The 19,778-nt window shown below is 29.8% G+C and overlaps 4 protein-coding genes across 6 annotated transcripts; 1 reads left to right on the top strand and 3 right to left on the bottom strand.

Moving 5' to 3' along the window:
- Positions 1-425: 425 nt before the first annotated feature.
- LOC131853545 (uncharacterized) lies at positions 426-2,256 on the bottom strand. The gene has a single exon (XM_059204464.1). The coding sequence runs from the start codon at positions 2,162-2,164 to the stop codon at positions 1,058-1,060; it is 1,107 nt and encodes a 368-aa protein (XP_059060447.1). The 5' UTR covers positions 2,165-2,256; the 3' UTR covers positions 426-1,057.
- Positions 2,257-2,449: 193 nt separating this feature from the next.
- LOC131853572 (major facilitator superfamily domain-containing protein 1-like) lies at positions 2,450-7,928 on the top strand. Its single transcript, XM_059204497.1, has 11 exons — positions 2,450-2,636; positions 2,770-2,896; positions 3,580-3,730; positions 3,863-3,988; positions 4,986-5,191; positions 5,886-6,099; positions 6,185-6,398; positions 7,082-7,179; positions 7,269-7,381; positions 7,458-7,551; positions 7,633-7,928. The coding sequence occupies exons 2-11, from the start codon at positions 2,776-2,778 to the stop codon at positions 7,838-7,840; spliced, it is 1,545 nt and encodes a 514-aa protein (XP_059060480.1). The 5' UTR covers positions 2,450-2,636; positions 2,770-2,775; the 3' UTR covers positions 7,841-7,928.
- Positions 7,929-7,994: 66 nt separating this feature from the next.
- Positions 7,995-9,948, bottom strand: LOC131853573 (probable palmitoyltransferase ZDHHC24). Of its 3 annotated transcripts, none has more exons than XM_059204500.1 (3): positions 9,798-9,948; positions 8,786-8,832; positions 7,995-8,127 (listed from the first exon to the last, which is right to left on the bottom strand). In XM_059204500.1, exons 1-3 carry the CDS (start codon positions 9,888-9,890, stop codon positions 7,995-7,997), a joined length of 273 nt encoding a protein of 90 aa, XP_059060483.1. In that variant the 5' UTR covers positions 9,891-9,948. The 3 variants fall into 3 exon arrangements, with proteins under 3 accessions (XP_059060483.1, XP_059060482.1, XP_059060481.1); XM_059204499.1 differs by having other exon boundaries at positions 8,043-8,127; positions 8,786-9,714; XM_059204498.1 differs by lacking the exon at positions 7,995-8,127 and having other exon boundaries at positions 8,218-9,714.
- Positions 9,949-10,691: 743 nt separating this feature from the next.
- LOC131853510 (trifunctional enzyme subunit alpha, mitochondrial) lies at positions 10,692-18,721 on the bottom strand. The gene is made up of 13 exons (XM_059204416.1): positions 18,524-18,721; positions 18,339-18,445; positions 17,249-17,435; positions 16,267-16,459; positions 15,589-15,710; positions 15,177-15,406; positions 14,660-14,839; positions 14,175-14,341; positions 13,355-13,584; positions 12,536-12,728; positions 12,082-12,217; positions 11,278-11,501; positions 10,692-11,203 (listed from the first exon to the last, which is right to left on the bottom strand). Exons 1-13 carry the CDS (start codon positions 18,591-18,593, stop codon positions 10,948-10,950), a joined length of 2,295 nt encoding a protein of 764 aa, XP_059060399.1. The 5' UTR covers positions 18,594-18,721; the 3' UTR covers positions 10,692-10,947.
- Positions 18,722-19,778: the final 1,057 nt, after the last annotated feature.

The following is a 19,778-nucleotide window of genomic DNA, read 5'->3' as shown; positions in this document are numbered from 1 at the left end:
CCTTTTAAAAGCAATATAATTTGCCTCTGATGGGTCATTTTTAAAATTAACATATGCCTGTTTAGAGTTATCTACTGCAAGAGTACATTTTTGATTCCACCAAGGTAATGGAATCCTTTTATTTTTAAAAGGAATATCATTTGTAGAGCTTATGGGTTTTGATTTTGATATACAACATTTGTCTATAGCTAAATTGAAAATATCAATTAATTTAGTATAACACTGCAGGGGTGAATTACTATAAGTGTAAAGTGTAAAATCTTGTAACAAACTATCTGTGATCTTCTTATACATGGTCCAATCTATAAGATTGTAATTATGAAATTTGGGATAATCTGAGGATTCTGGTAATCTAGTGCAATTGTTATTAATTACTATTTTTGTTATTACAGGTAAATGGTAGCTACCTAAGGGATCATTATGTACCATCCAATTTGAAGCAAGAGATAAGCAAGGGGATGCAATAGTAAGGTCAAGTGCATTACTCTGCCATCTGTGTGATCCTACTGTAGTCGGTGTACCATCATTTAAGATGACCAAGTTGTTACCATCAATACATTCAAGAATGTCACGACCACGAGCATTAATAGACGAGCAACCCCATGCTGTGTGATGAGCATTAAAATCACCAGCAACCAACATGGGTTCTGGAATACTATTAAGAAGATTACTGAATTTATTTTTGTTAAAACGTGGACTACAATTATTTGGGCTATAAAAACTAACAACTGACATTTCTGTGTTTTTATATTTTAATCGTACCGCAATATTCTGTAAGGAATCATCACTATATGTATCAATTTTACTGAATTCTATACTTTTATGAACTAAAATTGCAACGCCGTTATGGTCATTGCCTGAGTCTAATCTAACAATGTTAAAGCTTTTAATATTTAATTTATAGTAGGCTTTTAGCCAGGTTTCTGATATCAGAGCAATATGAATATTGTTCTCCGATAGAAAATGTGTAAAGATTTGTTGATTACTTACTAAACTTTGTGCATTCCACTGGACTATTACTATACTGTCCATAAAAAATTAAAAATTAAAAAAAGGATTAATCTGGGTTTTTTTTATTCTGTAATGTCTCTAGGAGAACTTGTTTTATATTTTCTGTACATATTGTTTTGTCATTGGTTCTATTCAATGTTATAATTTTAACAATTGATTCTAATAGGGTATTTAAAATTTGGTCAGAATTAAGTAGGGATATAAATTGTGCCGAAGGTGAAGTTTTGGTACTGCCTAATTGAGGAAATGATTTCTCTCTAACAATATCAGCATAACTTTGTACTTTATTTTTATTCTCCTCTATTTTCTTTTTCTTAATAGGACACTGTGATGAAATGGCTATATGATTACCATTGCAGTGACAACATTTGGCTTCGTTAATATTTGCGGAACAATTTTTGAAATTATGATTATTTCCGCATACTGAGCATCTTTCAGCGTTCTTACAGAACTTAGCGATATGACCATACCTTAAACATTTAAGACACTGCTTTACAGGAGGAATATAAGGCCTCACCACAAAGCGCCAGCTATTCAGGTCAACGGTGTCGGGAAGTACAGGACAGGAAAATGTGATGGAGACAGTTTTAGTCGGCTGCATTGTAAAGGTGTTATCATCACCTTTAATACGCCTCATGAATCTGCGTACACAAACAATATTTTTTGAGCTGGTTATATTAGAGTATATTTGTTCGTTCGATAGATGCGTAGGAACATGCTGAACTACTCCAGTTACTTCCGTGGCTGAAGCTGGTATACTTGCCTTTAATTTAAATCCGTCTAGAAATTTTTTATTAACTAAGGCTGCATTAGCTAAACCGGGGCGTTCAAAAATGACGCCGATCTTAAATTTATTCATCCTTAATAATTGCTTAACTCCTTTATTGTATTTTTTCAAATTAGTAGCTAAGGACATCATATCCCTATCACCGATTGGCTTATTACTATCTGTACTCTCCATAAATACAATGTATTCAAAGTTTCCACCATCCTCAGGATAGTACCGAACATAATCTGGTATTTGAAATGCCTTATACTTATCCACATCCTCAGGTGCCGATTCCGAGTCAGACCCTAGAAAATTAATATCATCGGATGTATCATCCGATATTTCCTCCTTCTTTTTTCGCTTCTTCCCGCTCCTCTTCGTCATCTTTACTAGTTTTGATTAAAAAAACTCAATAAAATATAATTTTCCAAAACTAGCGCGAAAAAATACGTGTAGTCGCTTTGAAAGTTCCCGCGCTTTTTCCTTTCAAAGATGATTCGGTCTCTTTTAAGATGATATTGACCCTTTCTCTCATACAGTTTTACGTTCATCTCGCTGTCTACGAACGTTTTTTCTATATGCATGTAGTCTACTCTATGGTACAGATGACAAATTGTACAGATACGATTTGTTGTTTGACAGTTTTTAATTAGTAGTTTACTGATCTGTACTAATGTATTATCGTCTGTTTATTTCTTTATTCTTTATTTACATGTAATGATTTGTATTCGAACGTTTGTGAGAGATAATACAATAATTATATTATATATACTTACATCGATGTAATACATGAATTGCACTAATTTGTCTTTTTTTATGATGTGTTGAATTTGTATATATATTTTTAGAAAGACAAGTGAGTTCAAAACTAATACGATTGATGTAATATATTCTATTCACCTGATACTGATAAGCCACATGCAATTATTGGTATTTACATTTTATAATATCCACAAGTTGTATATAATAATTTATTGTTATTATTCAAGGATAAAATGGAAAATCCTGAAATAGGTACTAGTGCATCTAATCGTATATCAACAACGTCATGGTGTCACCCTGCACACAAAATACATCGGTTCACAGCGCTATTGTTAATGTGTTTCCTTTGTTTTGGTGAGTAATCTTTGTCTGTAGCTTTTTTACTAAAACCAGCTGTGTATAAACTTATTACAAGTTATAATTATAATAAATTTCCTGGCTACTTTGTACTCATATATTCAAATAATACATAACTTTAATTAAATTTATCTTATCATATGTTTATGTACTTACATTGTAAATAATGTTATGAATATGTTATATGATGCTTCAAAATTTTACTCAAGTTATACATTCCTGCTTGTTAGAAAATGCTATGTTTACCTTATAATAGCCCTAATAATCTGTAATAAACAATCTTATTATGTGGTTAACAATGTTTTACATAAATAGTATAAAAATGAAATATAAAGTGATATTATAATAATAATATTTATTTATCAACTACAAGAAGTCAGTAAATATAGAAAAGGGATTTTTTTCTATGTATTAATGAATTTATTTAATTGTAATAAAAGAAAGAAATTTTAATAAAAAATCAATTTATTTTCTTATTAGTGTTCAAATTAATCATCTGTAATTTATTAATGATTAACTATATATTTTATAAAAAAGTGAATTTTTGTATCCTTTATTAATAAGAATACTCCTGCAAGCTACAACTTATGCAACTCATTTTTATTTAAAATGCAACATGTCGACATATATGTACAGCAAATAAATGATATTAAGTAATAATAATGTTTCACTGATTTCAGGTTCATATTTCTGTTATGACACACCCGGAGCTCTGGTAGATAATTTCAAGGATGACTCACATTTAAACACATCTCAGTTTGCATTGTTGTATTCAATTTACTCATGGCCTAATGTAATATTATGTTTCATTGGTGGTTATCTAATTGATAGGTTTGTTATTAGTATTTGCCAATACTTATTTGTTACTTTACAAATATAATTTTCTAAATAAATAACTATGTAGAATTGTTTTGTATTTTAAGAACTAGAATTAAACATTAATTTTGTATTAACTTTTTTAAGGTACTTTGGTGTTCGATTGGGCACTGTAATATACATGGCTATAGTTTTGATAGGAGCTGTAATATTTGCCTTTGGAGTATATGTCAATGCATTTTGGCTAATGATTCTCGGCAGATTTGTTTTTGGGTAAGAATTAAATTTAATTTCATGTTTCTATTTACATGAATACTACCTCCCCAAAAAATTACACGAATGTACAAAAGGGAAATTTAAGATTGTTTACTTGACTAAACAATTTATATACTTGCTGTATGTCCTATATGGAATACAGCTTACAGTATTCAATGATAAAATATTTCTATATATATCGACTACAGAATTGCTTAAGTATTTTTAGAGTTATTTTATTTTATTTGTAATAAAATAAAATATACAAATAATGAATTTTCATAATAATAATAGTATTGAATTAATAATACTATTGATAATATAGACATGCATGTGTTATATTGCTGCAACGTCATTATAATTTAAAAAAGTCTGTAGATTTATTACAAGATTGAATTCTATATATTGCAAATACAATCACCAAATTCCGTTTCGAATCGATATTGCCCTCTACACGAAACAAAACTCATTTTAATATTGGTTGAAACTAAAAAGTAATTATTCTTATTCGAGAGACAAAGTAGCGGTCACAAACATGCATAACAATATTATTTGTATGTGTAGTCATTATCTTAAATTACGTCCTTATTTGGATGCAATTACCTACACTGAATTAGGTTAATGAGCATGTATCGATAAGAATTGACAGCAAAGGAACTGCGATACTAAGGGTAGGTTTATCTAATTACAATATGTTGAATTAGAAACATTTGATACCGCAGAAATTTGACCTGAAAACTTTGTTAGTGATAGACTTGCATAAAATAGGGCCCCATTTTTTATATAAATAAATAATGACTACGCATTTGAAGTAGCACAGTGATAAATACTCCTCATGCAATGCCATTACGTGACCTACGTAAGCTAACCAAGGGGAATTATACTGGTTTCAATTTGATTATTTATACCTACAATTAGGAAAAATCACGGGATCTTACGTTTTATTTATTTTTATGGAGACATTAAATTAAAATCCATGGATGATTTATTAATTAGATCTAAACTATTATTTCAGAATAGGAGGAGAATCACTACAAGTAGCTGTGAACAACTATGTAGTTCTTTGGTTTAAAGGAAAAGAGCTCAATATGGTATTTGGATTGCAATTGTCCTTTTCCAGATTTGGAAGTACAGTAAATTTCTGGGTTATGGAACCCATTTATAAATGGGTTGGCAATTACTACGCTGGTTACGAAAGGCTAGGAGTTGCATTATTTATTGGTAAGTTTTCATATATTCTATGTTGGTAAGTTCTATTTGGGATAATATTTAAATCAATCTATAAATTAGATGCAAACATAAAAATATCTAAGGACTTTGATGGAAATTATTATTATTTCTTAAAAATAACTGATAATATTCCAGTGGTCTTAAGGGTATATTTTCGTTATAAATAAATTTATATTAAGTAGGTATATATTTAGATTATAAACCTATTTTTTGTAATGATTAGCTATATGCCAAATAAAATATAGTGATTCCAGTTGTACCCTTTTGGTTCGGAACCAAATCCTAAGTGTGCTAACATATTAGTTTTGTTTTCAATGCATAGAAAACACAATTTTTGAAATTACTAATATCATTATTTATTTTCCTGTATAATTGAAATCAATTGTAATTTCTCAGAAAAATTCATAATTTTACCTTTATGTGCAATGTGTCAATTTATGAAGCTAGTGATATAATTCTGATTCAAACAAAGTTTTAACATATTTAATACATTTGTATAGTTAAGTTACATATTTAGTGGTTATAATGGCTTGGTTACTTGGTCACACACATACACACAACATTGTAGTCAGATTTTTCATTTATACCCCATTTTATGATTTGGAATGCAGATCCAATATTTTTGATAATGTAATAATCCTATGGCAAATTGCAATTCGTATGCTAAAAACAAATTATTTTTTAGCTGCACTTACATGCCTTATATCTTTGGTTTGCGGTTTAATTCTGGGATGGATGGACTATAGAGCTGAAAAAATTCTTGGAAGGCAAGATGAACAAGCTAATGAGGAACCATTTCATCTTAAGGATGTTTTGCATTTTAAATCTGTATTCTGGCTTGTTTCTGTGATTTGTGTAGCATATTATTTGGCTATATTTCCATTTATTGCCTTGGGAAAGTAAGTAGTAACTGTTTTATATATTTTTTGTATGTAATGCTTTATTACATGTATAAGTAATTATAATACAACAATATTGTTTTAGATTATTTTTTGAGCGCAAATTCGACTTCCTGCCTCAAGATGCCAACACTGCAAACTCGATGGTTTATTTATTATCAGCAGCATTGAGTCCCTTCTTTGGTATTTTAATTGATAAGACTGGAAGAAATGTTATGTGGGTTATTATAAGTATTTTGACCACTATTGGTGCACATTTTATGCTCGCTTTCACCTTTTGTAACCCATATATTGGAGTGGTAAGATGTTCATTAAGAAATTAATGTTTATATAATAATCAGCATGCACATAAATGAGACAACTAGTTAGGAATGTGATTCATGCTATGTAAAAACAAACCTTTGATGTACTGAGTTTCGTCTGTTCTAATCCCTATATTACAATTTATTTTCTACAGTACTATTTGTCTGTTTGTTAACTTTTCACGGCTCAACGAGGATGAGCATATATTGTTTTATATCAAAAACGTACACGTAGGAGTGGGAAAAGTTACCTGCATAAATAAAATTGCAATTTCTGATATAATAATAAGATCTGAGATAATTATGTTGCTATTATATGTACCTATATAATATAATGTTATAACTGTTCAGAGGGATCACAACAATTTTACAATTATCTATTGTGTGTTACAACTAACAGTAGTTGTCCAAACATGCACACAATGTTTTATGTATATTTAAAAAATACTTGAAATAGTAGTATGGTGCCTCCTGCAAAGGCCGGTATATAATACAATAAAATAATTTTCTTAGTATTTGAAAAAAAATTGATTGATCAATGATTGTTGTCAATATTACCTACTTATAATTTAATTACACCATTAATTGTAAATGTATCTTTTAACTTACGTGAAAGTTAAAAGGTACATACAATTGAAATTATAAGTGTGCCATTTTTAGTAATAATTATAAATTTACAGATCTCATTAGGAATTTCATATTCATTATTAGCAAGTGGTTTGTGGCCACTAGTAGCCTTAATCGTAGCGCAAAATCAGTTGGGGACAGCATATGGAATGTAAGTAGTCTTTATTTATATTGTTAAGAGGTAGTATTCTAATTAAATTATTGCAATTTAATAGATATGTACTTACATATTATTTTCAGATGTCAAGCAGTTCAAAACTTGGGCCTGGCTACTGTTATAATATTGGCAGGTGTTATCGTTGACAAATATGGTTATTTGATGTTGGAAATGTTCTTTTTAGGATGCCTATTTGGTAATATTGCACACATTTTGTAATTTGAAAATTGTCCTTATTGATGTTTATTTTTAACCTCTCTTTTCTTTTGTAGTATCATTAATTGCTGCTGTTCTTATATACATTATTGACTCCACTGGCAATGGTATATTAAATATGTCACCAAGTATGAGAGAATCTATGAAAGAGTAAGTTTATAAAATAATTAATAAGTATTAACCATAGCTGGGTACTTAAATTCAGATTTTTATTTCTATATTTTATTATAGGTCTAATGACTCTGACGAAACTGCAAATTTATTGGACAATGAAGTGGAAAGTGAACGAGAAGAAACAGATTCAACAAGACCATCAGAAGCACTGGAATCTTCCACCCCCATTTCGCAACGAGATGTTGCACAATCTCAGTCTGATAGAATACGCAGTAGATATTTAGCACAAATATTGCCAAATTCTAACATTCCTGACAGACAATAGAATAACATTATTATGAATGTATGCATATACAAATTTGTAAATAATTATTCAAGTAATTTTTAAGTATCTAAGAATCAAATTATTTAGTGAAAATAAACTATGTATAACACATGTTTAGTTTTGTTAATATATTATACTTAGAACACTTTTTATATTAACCTCTAAAGAATAGTGCAAGATAGATCATAATATCACTTTGGTTGAGATTGCAGGGGAAACAAAAGAGTAAGATCACACTGACTCCCCCATATTGTTTATCCATATCTGTCTGCATATTTCTCAAGCATCTACAATGTGTTTGTTAATAAATTTATATGAAATAAGACAATAACATTGTTACATATTTTCTAAATGCAGCAACTGCATCAAAATAAAGATATATAAGGATAAACATAAAATACATAATAAAATACGGTTGCAAAACTAAAAATATTATTTAGTTAATTAACATTATTAATTAACAGTTACATATATAAACAATTATTTTCTCAACTTTAACAACAGGTATCATTGATAAAATACATTTTCAGAAAAATTTGCTAATGCTGTGTACATAATTCAGGCAAATTACTATTCGCAACTGAATATACTGTGAAATATTATAATGTAGTAAATATTTATAACTTATTAGATGCTTTTTAGTATGATGAAAAAATAATAAGGATATTATTTTGAAAGATTGTAAAGTGACCTAACTTTCATTTGCCAGTTAGTATATCAGGGAAAATTGTGTAGACATTCAAGTAAATCAACATTAGATATCTGACCAAAAATTCTTAGTTATAAAATTTATACATAGTTTAAAAAACAGTGACCACATATTATTTATTTCTTTCTAATTGTAATTGTTTAGGAAATTTTAACTTGAATTCATTCTTATTGCCTTAAAGTATATATTTCTCTCTTATTTATACTTATCTTCCACTACCCATTCCACCCCATTACCTGGTAAAGGGCTGTGCATAAATGGTGATATCCAGGTTAAATACCACCTGGAACCAAATACCTCTATTAAATTTGCCTTCCATCCTCTATTATATAATAATTGGTTTCTTCCCTTTTTTGTTTCAGGAACTACTTTCCCTTTTAATAAATTATTAAAATGATAAAAGAATAAGAAGCCAGAAAATATTCCTATAATAAAATTAATTACAACTAAAAATACATAAAGGCTTTCCTTACTAAAATCTATTACAAAACTAGCTAAGGGGAATATAAATTTTATAATAACTAATCCATGATTCCATGTAATAAATGTAGCTAAAAATTTAACATTATAATAAAATGCATACACCATTGATATAAAAATATATAGCGTAAATAATATAAAATATCTATGGTTAAAATAACCTACACAAGAAGCAAAAAAAGTACAATGGTGATCTCTTTTTAAAATACAAATATCACATGTATTACAATGCCATGCACGTGGTGGCCGTAAGCATTCACATACACTACATACTGTCCAGTCACACTTGTTGAAGCTATCAAGATATCTTCCTTTAATGGTAGTGTTAGTAAACATTCCGTAAATCATATTACCTACAATATTTACTAATAAAAATGTTGCACACATTAAATGTATAAAATGAGCAAACGTCCATTCTTCCACTACAACAGGTAATACTATACAGAGTTCAAAATAAAAGAAACCTGGTATCAAAATAAATATTATAGCCAAATAAACTATATGTTCTAATATTCTTTTCAAGTTTTTGTTTTTTACTGAATGTATTTTTATTAACATTATAATTACTTTGTAACATAAAATAAAAGTCCAGGATTGGAACAGTTGCCCGAGATGTCCAGTATCTACCTAGGTCCAAATATATTGAATGATACCTAATTAAGTGAAGAAATGTCTCAACTATTTCCTGAAATAAAATTATATAATTTATCATAGAAATAAGTAAAAATAAAGCAGTTTTAATAAATACTTGTCTTTATAACTACTTACTTGAATAATTGGTGAAAGATATACGACTAAAATATTATGAGAAGTATTTTGAAAGGTGTAAGCAATATAATTATTTAAATTATTTAGTGCCATTAAAAGAAATAAAATTTGTTTTTAAATAATGCACTCGATCTTCTGACTCATGCATGTGATAAAGGTGACAAGCACAGATCAGACGTAGACAAAGAGACTAACACGGCTGTATGGACTTAGACTCTTTGCCTTTCCATTACGGATAAATAAAACATAAAAAAAGAGACTAACGTGACCTAGTCAGAATTTTTTGTTTTTTTTTATCTTTTGGCAAAAGACTAGTGTATTTTATTGTGTTTAAGAGTTAGAAAAAATATTCGTTTATAAGTTAGAAAAATATCATTTTTAATATTTAAATAAATATATGATAATCGATTATTTTTCACAGACCAATTTTATCAAATCAGTCAAAAAACAATATCAAATGGTTACATAAAATAAGGGATATTGAGATTTGCCGACTCATTGTCGTACCAATTTATGTCTATCTCATCGGTGATAGAAACATTTACAATAAATCACATCCATCAGCTGAAAAATTCTTCATCTTACAAAGCTACTAGCTAGCGCTGAAATAGATATGATTTTGTTTAGTCTACCTGTGTTTGTACGAATTACTTATTATATCACCTTCATTCTAATTTTAATATAGTATATCGTTAAGGCAGATAGAAGATACATACATTCATACAAATACATAGGTAGATACTTATAACTGGATATTACCCATAACCTCTTATTGTTTTAATCCACCATACTCTTTTTACTATGACCATTTTTTTAAAATAAAATATCTAAAAGCCAATTTAAGTACTCGAACAATAAAAACATTCAATGTTCGCTGATAAACAAAAAATGATATAAACACAATATATTTATAATTTATTAACAATCTCAGTTACACTATTCATAATAAATAAATTGATGATCATTCTTCCAACTTTGTCATGCCTGACATTTCTGTTACATAAAATAAATTCTCCTAGTAATTAATCAATTAGGAGGAAGACAAGTAGTTTATGACATTCAGTAAAATGTCAAGTTACTAATGTACATAAATATAACTTTCAAAAGTACAGGATATAAATAAATATCTTATATAAAGTGATTAACACCTTTAATTTTTGTAGAATGTTTTACTGCTGTCTTTGGCCATGTCTACGAGTGTTTGAGCAGGCTTAAAGGGAGCTCCATAATGACTTTGATATTCTTCCATTTTCTTCACTAGTTTATCAGCACCAAATTGATCCACCCATCTGAATGGGCCCCCAGTAAATGGTGGGAATCCAAGACCAAATACAGCACCAACATCACCTTCTAATGGACTGTGAAGGATTTTTTCTTCCAGTGATAAAACAGCTTCATTCACAAATCTAAAACATATAAAGTCATTTAGAAAAACAACAATATTTTGAAAAACATAATAATATTGTTCTTTATTATTTACCTTGACACCATTCTTAGCTGTTGATCTTCTACTGTGTTGGCGCCGCGGGGTTCCAAGGAATATTTATCTTTCAATAATTGTACAACTTCTTGATTTACATCTCGGTTCTTTGTTCCTTTCTCATACACATAAATACCCTTGCCTGATTTTCGTCCCATAAAACCAGCTTTAACTAAGTCTTGCATAATGTTCAAATTACCGCCTCCGATACGTTCTCCAAAGGCCTGCAAGTTTAATACAAACCTAAATAAGTTATTATTAACAATAAAGTAAACATAACATTTTTTTCTTTATTAATTTATGATACCTTTGTTTCCCCTTTTAAAGAGGTCATAAAATACAATATTACTCCAAATTAAAAACTCATCTCATGTATGAAATATAAGTATAGTATAGACAATTTGCTTTAAAACAAAAACCCTTTCACAGCTAAAATAGATAAATATTAAATTTGATGGTACGGATATTAGAAAATATAAATTGAAATATTCCAAATAATTTGTATTTATTATATAATAATTTGTTTTCAAATAATAATGTAATGTAAGTAATGTCACTGGAAATTAATTTCGAAAGACAGAATTAGCAACACCTATTTAGTAAAACCTACTAAGTGTAGAAAAATAAAGGAGAGGAGTAAGTTAATCTAAACAAATTAGTTGTATTCAAATATTTGGTTTGAATATAATAGTTTTGAACAATCAAATAATGGTTATTCTATTTATTTGGTCATTATTACACTTGTGATTGAAATGGTTGATCAGATTTGGCAATTCTCCTTTGTAGAAAGCAATAATATTTTACCTTAGCAAGATCTACTGCAATATGGGCACCCACATCAATACCAACTTCATCAGCTAGCGTGGCTGCACCCACAGGGAATCCAAATTGTCTGGTCATGTTATCCAATTCTTTAGGATCTACACCTTCTTGTAGTAGTCTGAAGAATAAACACACAAATTATTCTTAATACTTAAATTATGCATCATGCAAATCCCCTGGATCAATATTGTAGACTTACCAATATTGTCGTGAAGAAGTAATGTGTACATAAATGAAATAGCTTTAGTTTGAAAATAGCCCTGTTAACCAAATTCTAGATATGAGTTACTGCAATTAATGTTAATTAACCATATGTCTCTAACCCCCAATGAAGAGGTATTTTTATTGGAAAAGTAATCTTAAAACAAGAAAATTTAATTATATCTTTGTTAATATTATTGTTCTAAGCCACATTGTTGCTGCCTTGACAACTTACCGTATAGCTTCACTCAACATAGTTGAGAGAATGCGCGTGGTGTAAAATCCGGGACCATCCCCAACAGTAATGACTACTTTTCCTTGACGTAATCCTACAGCCACGGCCGCTGCAGCTGTATCGTCGCTTGTTCCCGGGTGACGGATGATTTCCAGCAACTGCATTTTGTCCACAGGGGAGAAGTAATGCATGCCTATAAAAATCATTACTTTACACTAGCTGTATCATGCATTGTTGTCCCCATGAAGTAGAGTCGTTAATAATGTTAGCTATTTATAAGGCGAAACATTCTTTAAAATGGGAACAGTTCTTTTCGAATTTATCCATTACAAACATTCGGTTCATTTATTGTCGATTTAATTTCATATATAAATTTTCTATAATTAAAGATTTACTGAACCCTTGAATCTCTAAATTATAAACAACGGCAACCTGCCAAACCTAGACATGAATGTAGAAAAATGTTAAACCAAAAGTCAGATTGGTATATGCAATGAAATGTGATGCAGAACCGCAAACATCACGTTATGGTATACATTTACTGTGTTCAATACATTGCTCAGGGAATGTTTAATCCCTCGAAATTCCCATGTGATTTTAATATTCCAATATTGTCTAACTTAGGCGAAAATTTAAAATAATAATGTTATTGTTGTCAATAAAATTTAACTTGTCCAATCATTGCCATCAATCACTTTTGAGTTGGGAAATATCAGAAATTGAAAGTAAATATTCAATTAAATTTTGATGTTATACATACTAATCACTTCAATCGTGATTACAATAATGAGGATAACAATTTATTCACAAATTACGTACCAATAACTTTGTCAGGTCTGCTACTTCCAGCAGCAATTTTTGTTATGGGAATGGCGCTTGTATTTGTTGCAATAACACAGTGTTTTGGAACAACAGCCTCTAGTTCTTTGATTACTTTATGTTTAATGTTAATATCTTCAAAGACAGCTTCTATTACACAGTCGACATTGCTAAACTTAGTATATTCCAAAGTTGGTTGTAAATTTGATAAGTATCTATCTTTTTCCAATCTGTGAAATGTATGTAATAAAGAAAGGAAATTAAATTATTTATTACAATAAATGTACTGTTCTTGTTGATGTTAGTCCTGACATTGAGTAAATAATATTGATATATAGTTAAAAATATTGTTTTTGCATGTAGAATAATGCAAAAAGAATATTTTAATTCAACTTATTAATATTTGTTATTACATTAACTAAAAATAAACTAAATTCACTGACTCTGTGTACTCTGTTCATATCCTATAAGACTGATTGCATGATGTATAAGAAAAAAAAAACTTCACTAATTACATTATATGACATATAATGTCATTCATTTTGCGTAAAGACACCACGGTAAAAATACTTAGTAATCAGCTTCATTAATTTGTCCTTGAACCTTTGGAAAGAATGTATGGTCAAGAGCGAGGCGACATAAGCTGATTTATACCTATAGATTATAAGAGAAGAGAAGTTTTTACTTAACACTGCATTTATATACATATTTTTTGGTTTTATTAAATTTCTGACAAACTTTATAATGATCGTATTGGGTGAACTCAATGTAAACATGTATACAGATTAGTGTGTATATATGAATGTGTGTGTGTACTCACGAAGAGATTCTTTTCCTCTTAACTGCATTAGTTAAGCCGGTTTGTATTTGTCCCACCCCTCTGTAGAGACCAGCATTTGTCGCATCTTTCAAGACTACCTTATAATTTTTATCTATAGATACTTGAACAATGCCTGCTCCCATCAACCCTGCACCTAAGACACCAATCTGAAATAATAAATATAATATTACAAAGGTAAAGATTGTGAGTTTGTGAGGTTGCATGGGGGTAATCTCTGGGTCTAATTAATAAATAATTGTTAGTCCATTATAAGTCTAATGACCCGATTTGCTAGTAATGTACTATGTCAGGTTGACGTCCACTTGGTTTCCCCTAGAAACTATTGTCATAAATTCAATTCCTGGTAATTTTTCCACAATGGGCTATTTGACATGCTAAGCCCATAGCATAAACATTCAGCGCAGACAGATGCACAATTCCATTACCATTTATTTTAAAAGAGACCTGTTATAAATTGGTCTTACCGTTTTAACATCCACCTGGGATTTGCCAAATCTATTTTTCTTACACTCAGTCTGTCCTCTGAAAAGACCGAAGAGACCTTTGCTTTGTGGTGTCATTGCTAATTCTCCAAAACCTTGTGCTTCTGCTTCATAACCTGCTGCTGGGCCCTTGTCAACTCCAACTCGTACTACTTCAAGAATCTGTAAAATATGAATTTAAACAAAAGTGTAAATTTATGTCTTTGTAAACTTTTTAGTTTATTAGTTTTGAATGATTAAAATTACTTTATTGCAAGCATCTTTAAATAATTTGTTATTTTGATTTTAATGGCACTAATATTTTTATACGTTTCATATAAAAGTGCAAAAAATTTAAAGTGTAAGTGTCTTCTACAATCAATGTGTACAAAAAATAAATATCACATATTGTTTATAATATATGAACATAATGCTAAATCTATATAGTTCATTCAGAAATTCAAACAGCCAAGTCTGCAATGCATTTTATGATATGTAACAAATTGTTTAATAATTTTACCTTAAGAGGCGCTGGATAGAGGCCTCGGGAAGCCTTGAGAACTTGTTCCTTTGCCTTGTTAAATATAAGATTCTTAACGAATTCAAATTTCATAACATTTGCAGTTATCTTTTCAACCAGACCTTTTTTCGACCTATCTACTTTAATTTTTCCAGCAGCAATATCTCTGGCAATTTGTATTGCTACAGTTTCTAAGTATTTTATGGTATTCTCCTCAGGTAGACTTTTGCCTAAAAGAAATTAATACGATTGTGAAATGATCTACTTGCCAAGGTTTTCTCGGAAGACTACAGCATGCATAATTAAAAAACAATAAATAAAATTCATGTATACACATAAACACACACACACACACACATTATCGTGTACACACAAATATGTTTTTATATATAAAATAAGAAATAATACAAACCAGGTCCAAGAGGAGATACTAGCAAATCAACTATTCCTAACTTCTTAGCTTTATCAGCTTTCACAGTTTTGCCCGTGAGTGCTAGGTCCAAAGTCGTGGGTACCGAAGTAAGAGCCGGTAATCTAAAATTTACATTAAATATATGCTATTTAGTAGTAATAATAGCTAATAGGTAAATTCCTTTAAAAATATTGATCTTAGATATTTCTATAATAAATACCTACATAGATGATAGTGGGGTGCTGTCTGATAAAGTACTGAAGTGTTGTATGGTGTCTAACCAGTAGAGGAGATATACAAGCCAATAGCATTCAATTCACACTGCCTATCTAGTAAAGGATGTGTGGCTGACCTTTGGCACACACATCCCACATACCAAGCAGTTTGTGCTATACAAGCTGTTTATATTGGAGGGAGCGAAATGTCAGTTAAATTACAGGATAAAAATTATAATTATACAGAATTATAGTCAATACATATTAGTTTTCCGTAATTTTGAAGAAACTTCCGCTTAAGTTTCTTCAAAGTTACAGAAAACTAAGATGTTTTAAGGTGTACCACCACAGACGTCATATGGAGATGTTATATTAGACAGTTGCTACTTAACATCAAAGGGCCCATCAGCTTGCTTGCCATTTTAATTATATAAAAAACAAATAATCAACAATGAAAATTCACCTCTGTGTGCCTCCACCACCAGGCAAAAGTCCTAACATTACTTCAGGTAAACCAAATCCAGTCTTTTTGTCTTTAACAGCTATGCGATAATGGCAAGCCAGTGCAGTTTCTAAACCACCACCAAGGCAACTGCCTTGAATGGCTGCTACAAATGGTTTTCTAGATGTTTCCAATCTTCGAAATATTTCATGACCTTAAAAATATATATCATTTTAATTTAAATAATTGCATATTACATTTAAACAAATAAATATTATAGCTTATATTCAAATATAATTTGTATTATCCACTCCTGTAAGAAAAAATAAATATACAATAATAATGTCTAATCCTAATGTTCACACATATGAGAGACTTTAAATACAGGACTTTCATAGAAGCTGAAAAGCTGTTTGCCCTAATATGAACAAAATATAATAAATAATATTATAAATAGTCACAGTAAGTGTGTTTAAAGTTATCTATCTATATATAACATTAGTGTTTAATTTTTTGAGCAGTGCTGTTGGATTAAATATTTAATTTACACAGGTTGCCCTTCCGAACCTAAAACTGGATTTATATCAAATTCTAAATATTTTTTTCAAGTAATTAAAAGTAATTCAATCGATTAAACCATGTTCTTGGTTTTCTGTATCCTTTAAAAACCTGTATTTTATTTTTAATATTGATATCAAGTTGTTGCCCACATGTGTCTTGTGTAGAATATCAATGCCTTGGCAGTAATCACTAACGGTCATGGTATGTGCTGGTTGTAGGGCATCATAGCTATTAAGTGTGTAGGTACTATGATTTATTTGTATTTAGTTGTTATTGATTTGTTTTTTATAATGTTTAATTGTCAATAACTCATTTCTTTCAATTTCATACATTTTACCTCTAACCTTGTATACTTAATTTAAATTTTTATTGTTTTTTAGTTAGTATTTTTTAGTTAGTATTATTTATTTAGTGTTGTATGTTACTATATATTTTTATATACCTCGTTTTGATAGTGCCACAACTTCATCTTTAGTTTTACATTTTTCAAGCATTGAAATGTCAGCACCAGCAATGAAACAACCAGGTTTTCCTGATATTAATACAGCGGCTTGAATGGCTGGATTAGATTCAACTTCACCAATTACCTTATTTACTTCTTCAATTACAGCTGCATTTAGAGAGTTTACCTACAAGTTTGAAAAATAATTGTTAGTTATAATGCTAACAATTATCTGCTTTTCAAAGAAATACAGATTGGTTATGCTGTATTGATTAGAAAGTGAACATGTGGAGCTACCACTACTGGAAGCAAATTTTGAATTTTTATTGCCTCGATACTGCAATCCAAACATTCTTCATGGTGACACTGAGTACACATATATCATCACTTCAGTACAAGGTAAAGTTCATCGAATATGTTTACATGGGCACCTCTGTCTTACCTAATTCAGACACTGTTGAGTGGTATTTTACAAAGCAAACTATTTAGCTTGCTTTATATACTGTTTTAGATGAAGGGTCAGATACAACAGTGAGTATGCAGGGTATGGAGCCATAAAACTTCAGTCCTTTGGGTGGCAATGCTGGAGATCTTGGTACCCCTATTATGATTACATGACAATACAATGTTTGTGACGATGTTCATATATGTAGTTAATGATAACATTTACAATCGCATGTCAGGTCAGCAGCATGTTTCCAATTCCAGTTAATACAACAAAAGTTATGTAATTTCAAGTTGCTGTTAGCAAAATATGGATTGCTGTTAAGATATAAAACTATTTAGACAATTTTTTAAATTATTGTTTATTTACCATAAACCATTATCAGTTTCTACTGTATTTGTTAATTGAATTGACTGTGTTGAACGTCATAACATTTACATCACCTACCCTATTTTTGCTATTCTTTTACATTCCACAACACCTAACCCTACAATACACACTTAAGAGTATAAAATTTTTAATTTATTTTTACTTGTTTTTTTTATTGGATTAAAAATTAAATTTAAGTTTTTAATGGAAATGAGGGACTAATTTCCAGTATCTTAGCTAGCTTTCATGATTTTCTAGTACAAAAAGTTACCTTACCTTGGCATTTGGACTGTCCAATGTAATAACATAAACGCCATCAACTATCTTACATTTAGTGTGACCATCGCTGGCTGCTGCTGCTGCATATCCTCTGTTATGTACACCTACAGAATAGAAATAAGAATTAGAGAAATTTGTAATGGATTCTCTTACAACTTTCAAAGTCACGTAAAACACCTTACCTGTTATAAGTGATAAGTCCTTACGGTTTCTTAAGAAATTAAGTGCACGTAATATTTTAGAACTAGCCATGTTTGTATATTACTTTATGAAAAAGGCACTTAAAACGATTTAATTAAATAATAGAAGACAGACTTTGAACCTAAACTTTCGTCGTGAATTGAGATGTCGAAGGGGGTGAAAGAAGGCATTCGGGCAGAGACGGGGAGTGAGTGAAATTGAATGAAATAAGTGCGGAGTTTATTCATGAGTACGATTGAACGAATGATTAAAAATAAATATTCGATTATTCAACTCGACACATTTTCGATTATTCAACTTTACATATTCATAAATGTTAGATACAATTGACAGACTTTTAATATTCGTTTTAATAAAATATACAAATGATTTCAATTATTTTAGTACAATTACCCTGTAAATAATCTACTTAGGCTGTTATCGTAATATAACTCTGCAACTACGAGTATTTTTTTTATTTAACATTTTACGGCTCTGGATACAAGTCATTTTGAGCCCAACATAAAATGCTTCAATAGTATTGCCACCAGGTTTATATAAAATGGCTGAACGATTCGCCTTTTTCAAATTTTGCCTTGCGTTTTTCACAAAATTTTTACAGTTTCTCAAGTCGCTATTGTTGTAATTACTAAATATAGAAGTTATTTCCTTATCAATATGAAAGTTACAAGTCTATTTGTTAGTCTCTTCGCCTTAACTATTGAACCTCTTAAGTCAGATTTATGAGATATTATTAGCTATTTATTTATTATATCTATGTAATAGATATATAGAACGATATTTTCATTGATATGTTTATGTATTTATAGCATTTTGTCGATCTAACATTATTGACATTGTATATAATACTACCAGTCAGAAAAAGCCGTCAATCTGTAGCATATGAAATTGTCAGAAAGTTGAATTAAGTGTCATATTATATCCGATTCTAATGGCGATACCATACAGGCGATTTTTTATACTAGCGTAAGTGTAAGTAGCAATCGTCACTTATATACAGATGATTTTGTATAAAGGAACTTACCTTATTTTACTTATTTCTTTGATCTGTGTTTTGACATCTTATGGCTGACAACCGTTGTGCGCTTATTATCTAACATATACCTAAAAGGTGTCATTATCCAATAACAGACGAGAGCACATTATCTTTGCACGTACCTATTCTCTACTATCTGCTAACGTAATAAGTTCTAAGGTAACTTATATAAATTCGTCTTGTGTAAATGTGACGATTCT

This window comes from Achroia grisella, unplaced genomic scaffold (genome assembly GCF_030625045.1).
Source record: "Achroia grisella isolate CSIRO2021 unplaced genomic scaffold, CSIRO_AGI_Agris_v1 utg903, whole genome shotgun sequence".
Taxonomy (NCBI): Eukaryota; Metazoa; Arthropoda; class Insecta; order Lepidoptera; family Pyralidae; genus Achroia; species Achroia grisella.
Note: the sequence above shows the minus strand (reverse complement) of the source record. Positions and strands in the feature narration are given on the sequence as shown.

Excerpts from the sequence above, each read along its gene's own strand:
- LOC131853545 (XM_059204464.1), bottom strand. The coding sequence starts at position 2,164 with ATGACGAAGAGGAGCGGGAAGAAGCGAAAAAAGAAGGAGGAAATATCG.
- LOC131853572 (XM_059204497.1), top strand. The coding sequence starts at position 2,776 with ATGGAAAATCCTGAAATAGGTACTAGTGCATCTAATCGTATATCAACA. Across the intron at positions 2,897-3,579 it reads AATGTGTTTCCTTTGTTTTG|GTTCATATTTCTGTTATGAC; the intron begins GTGAGTAATCTT and ends CACTGATTTCAG. Across the intron at positions 3,989-4,985 it reads CTCGGCAGATTTGTTTTTGG|AATAGGAGGAGAATCACTAC; the intron begins GTAAGAATTAAA and ends CTATTATTTCAG.
- LOC131853573 (XM_059204498.1), bottom strand. The coding sequence starts at position 9,587 with ATGTTAATAAAAATACATTCAGTAAAAAACAAAAACTTGAAAAGAATA.
- LOC131853510 (XM_059204416.1), bottom strand. The coding sequence starts at position 18,593 with ATGGCTAGTTCTAAAATATTACGTGCACTTAATTTCTTAAGAAACCGT. Across the intron at positions 14,840-15,176 it reads TCTATCCAGCGCCTCTTAAG|ATTCTTGAAGTAGTACGAGT; the intron begins GTAAAATTATTA and ends CATATTTTACAG. Across the intron at positions 11,502-12,081 it reads TTGCAGTAGATCTTGCTAAG|GCCTTTGGAGAACGTATCGG; the intron begins GTAAAATATTAT and ends TTAAACTTGCAG.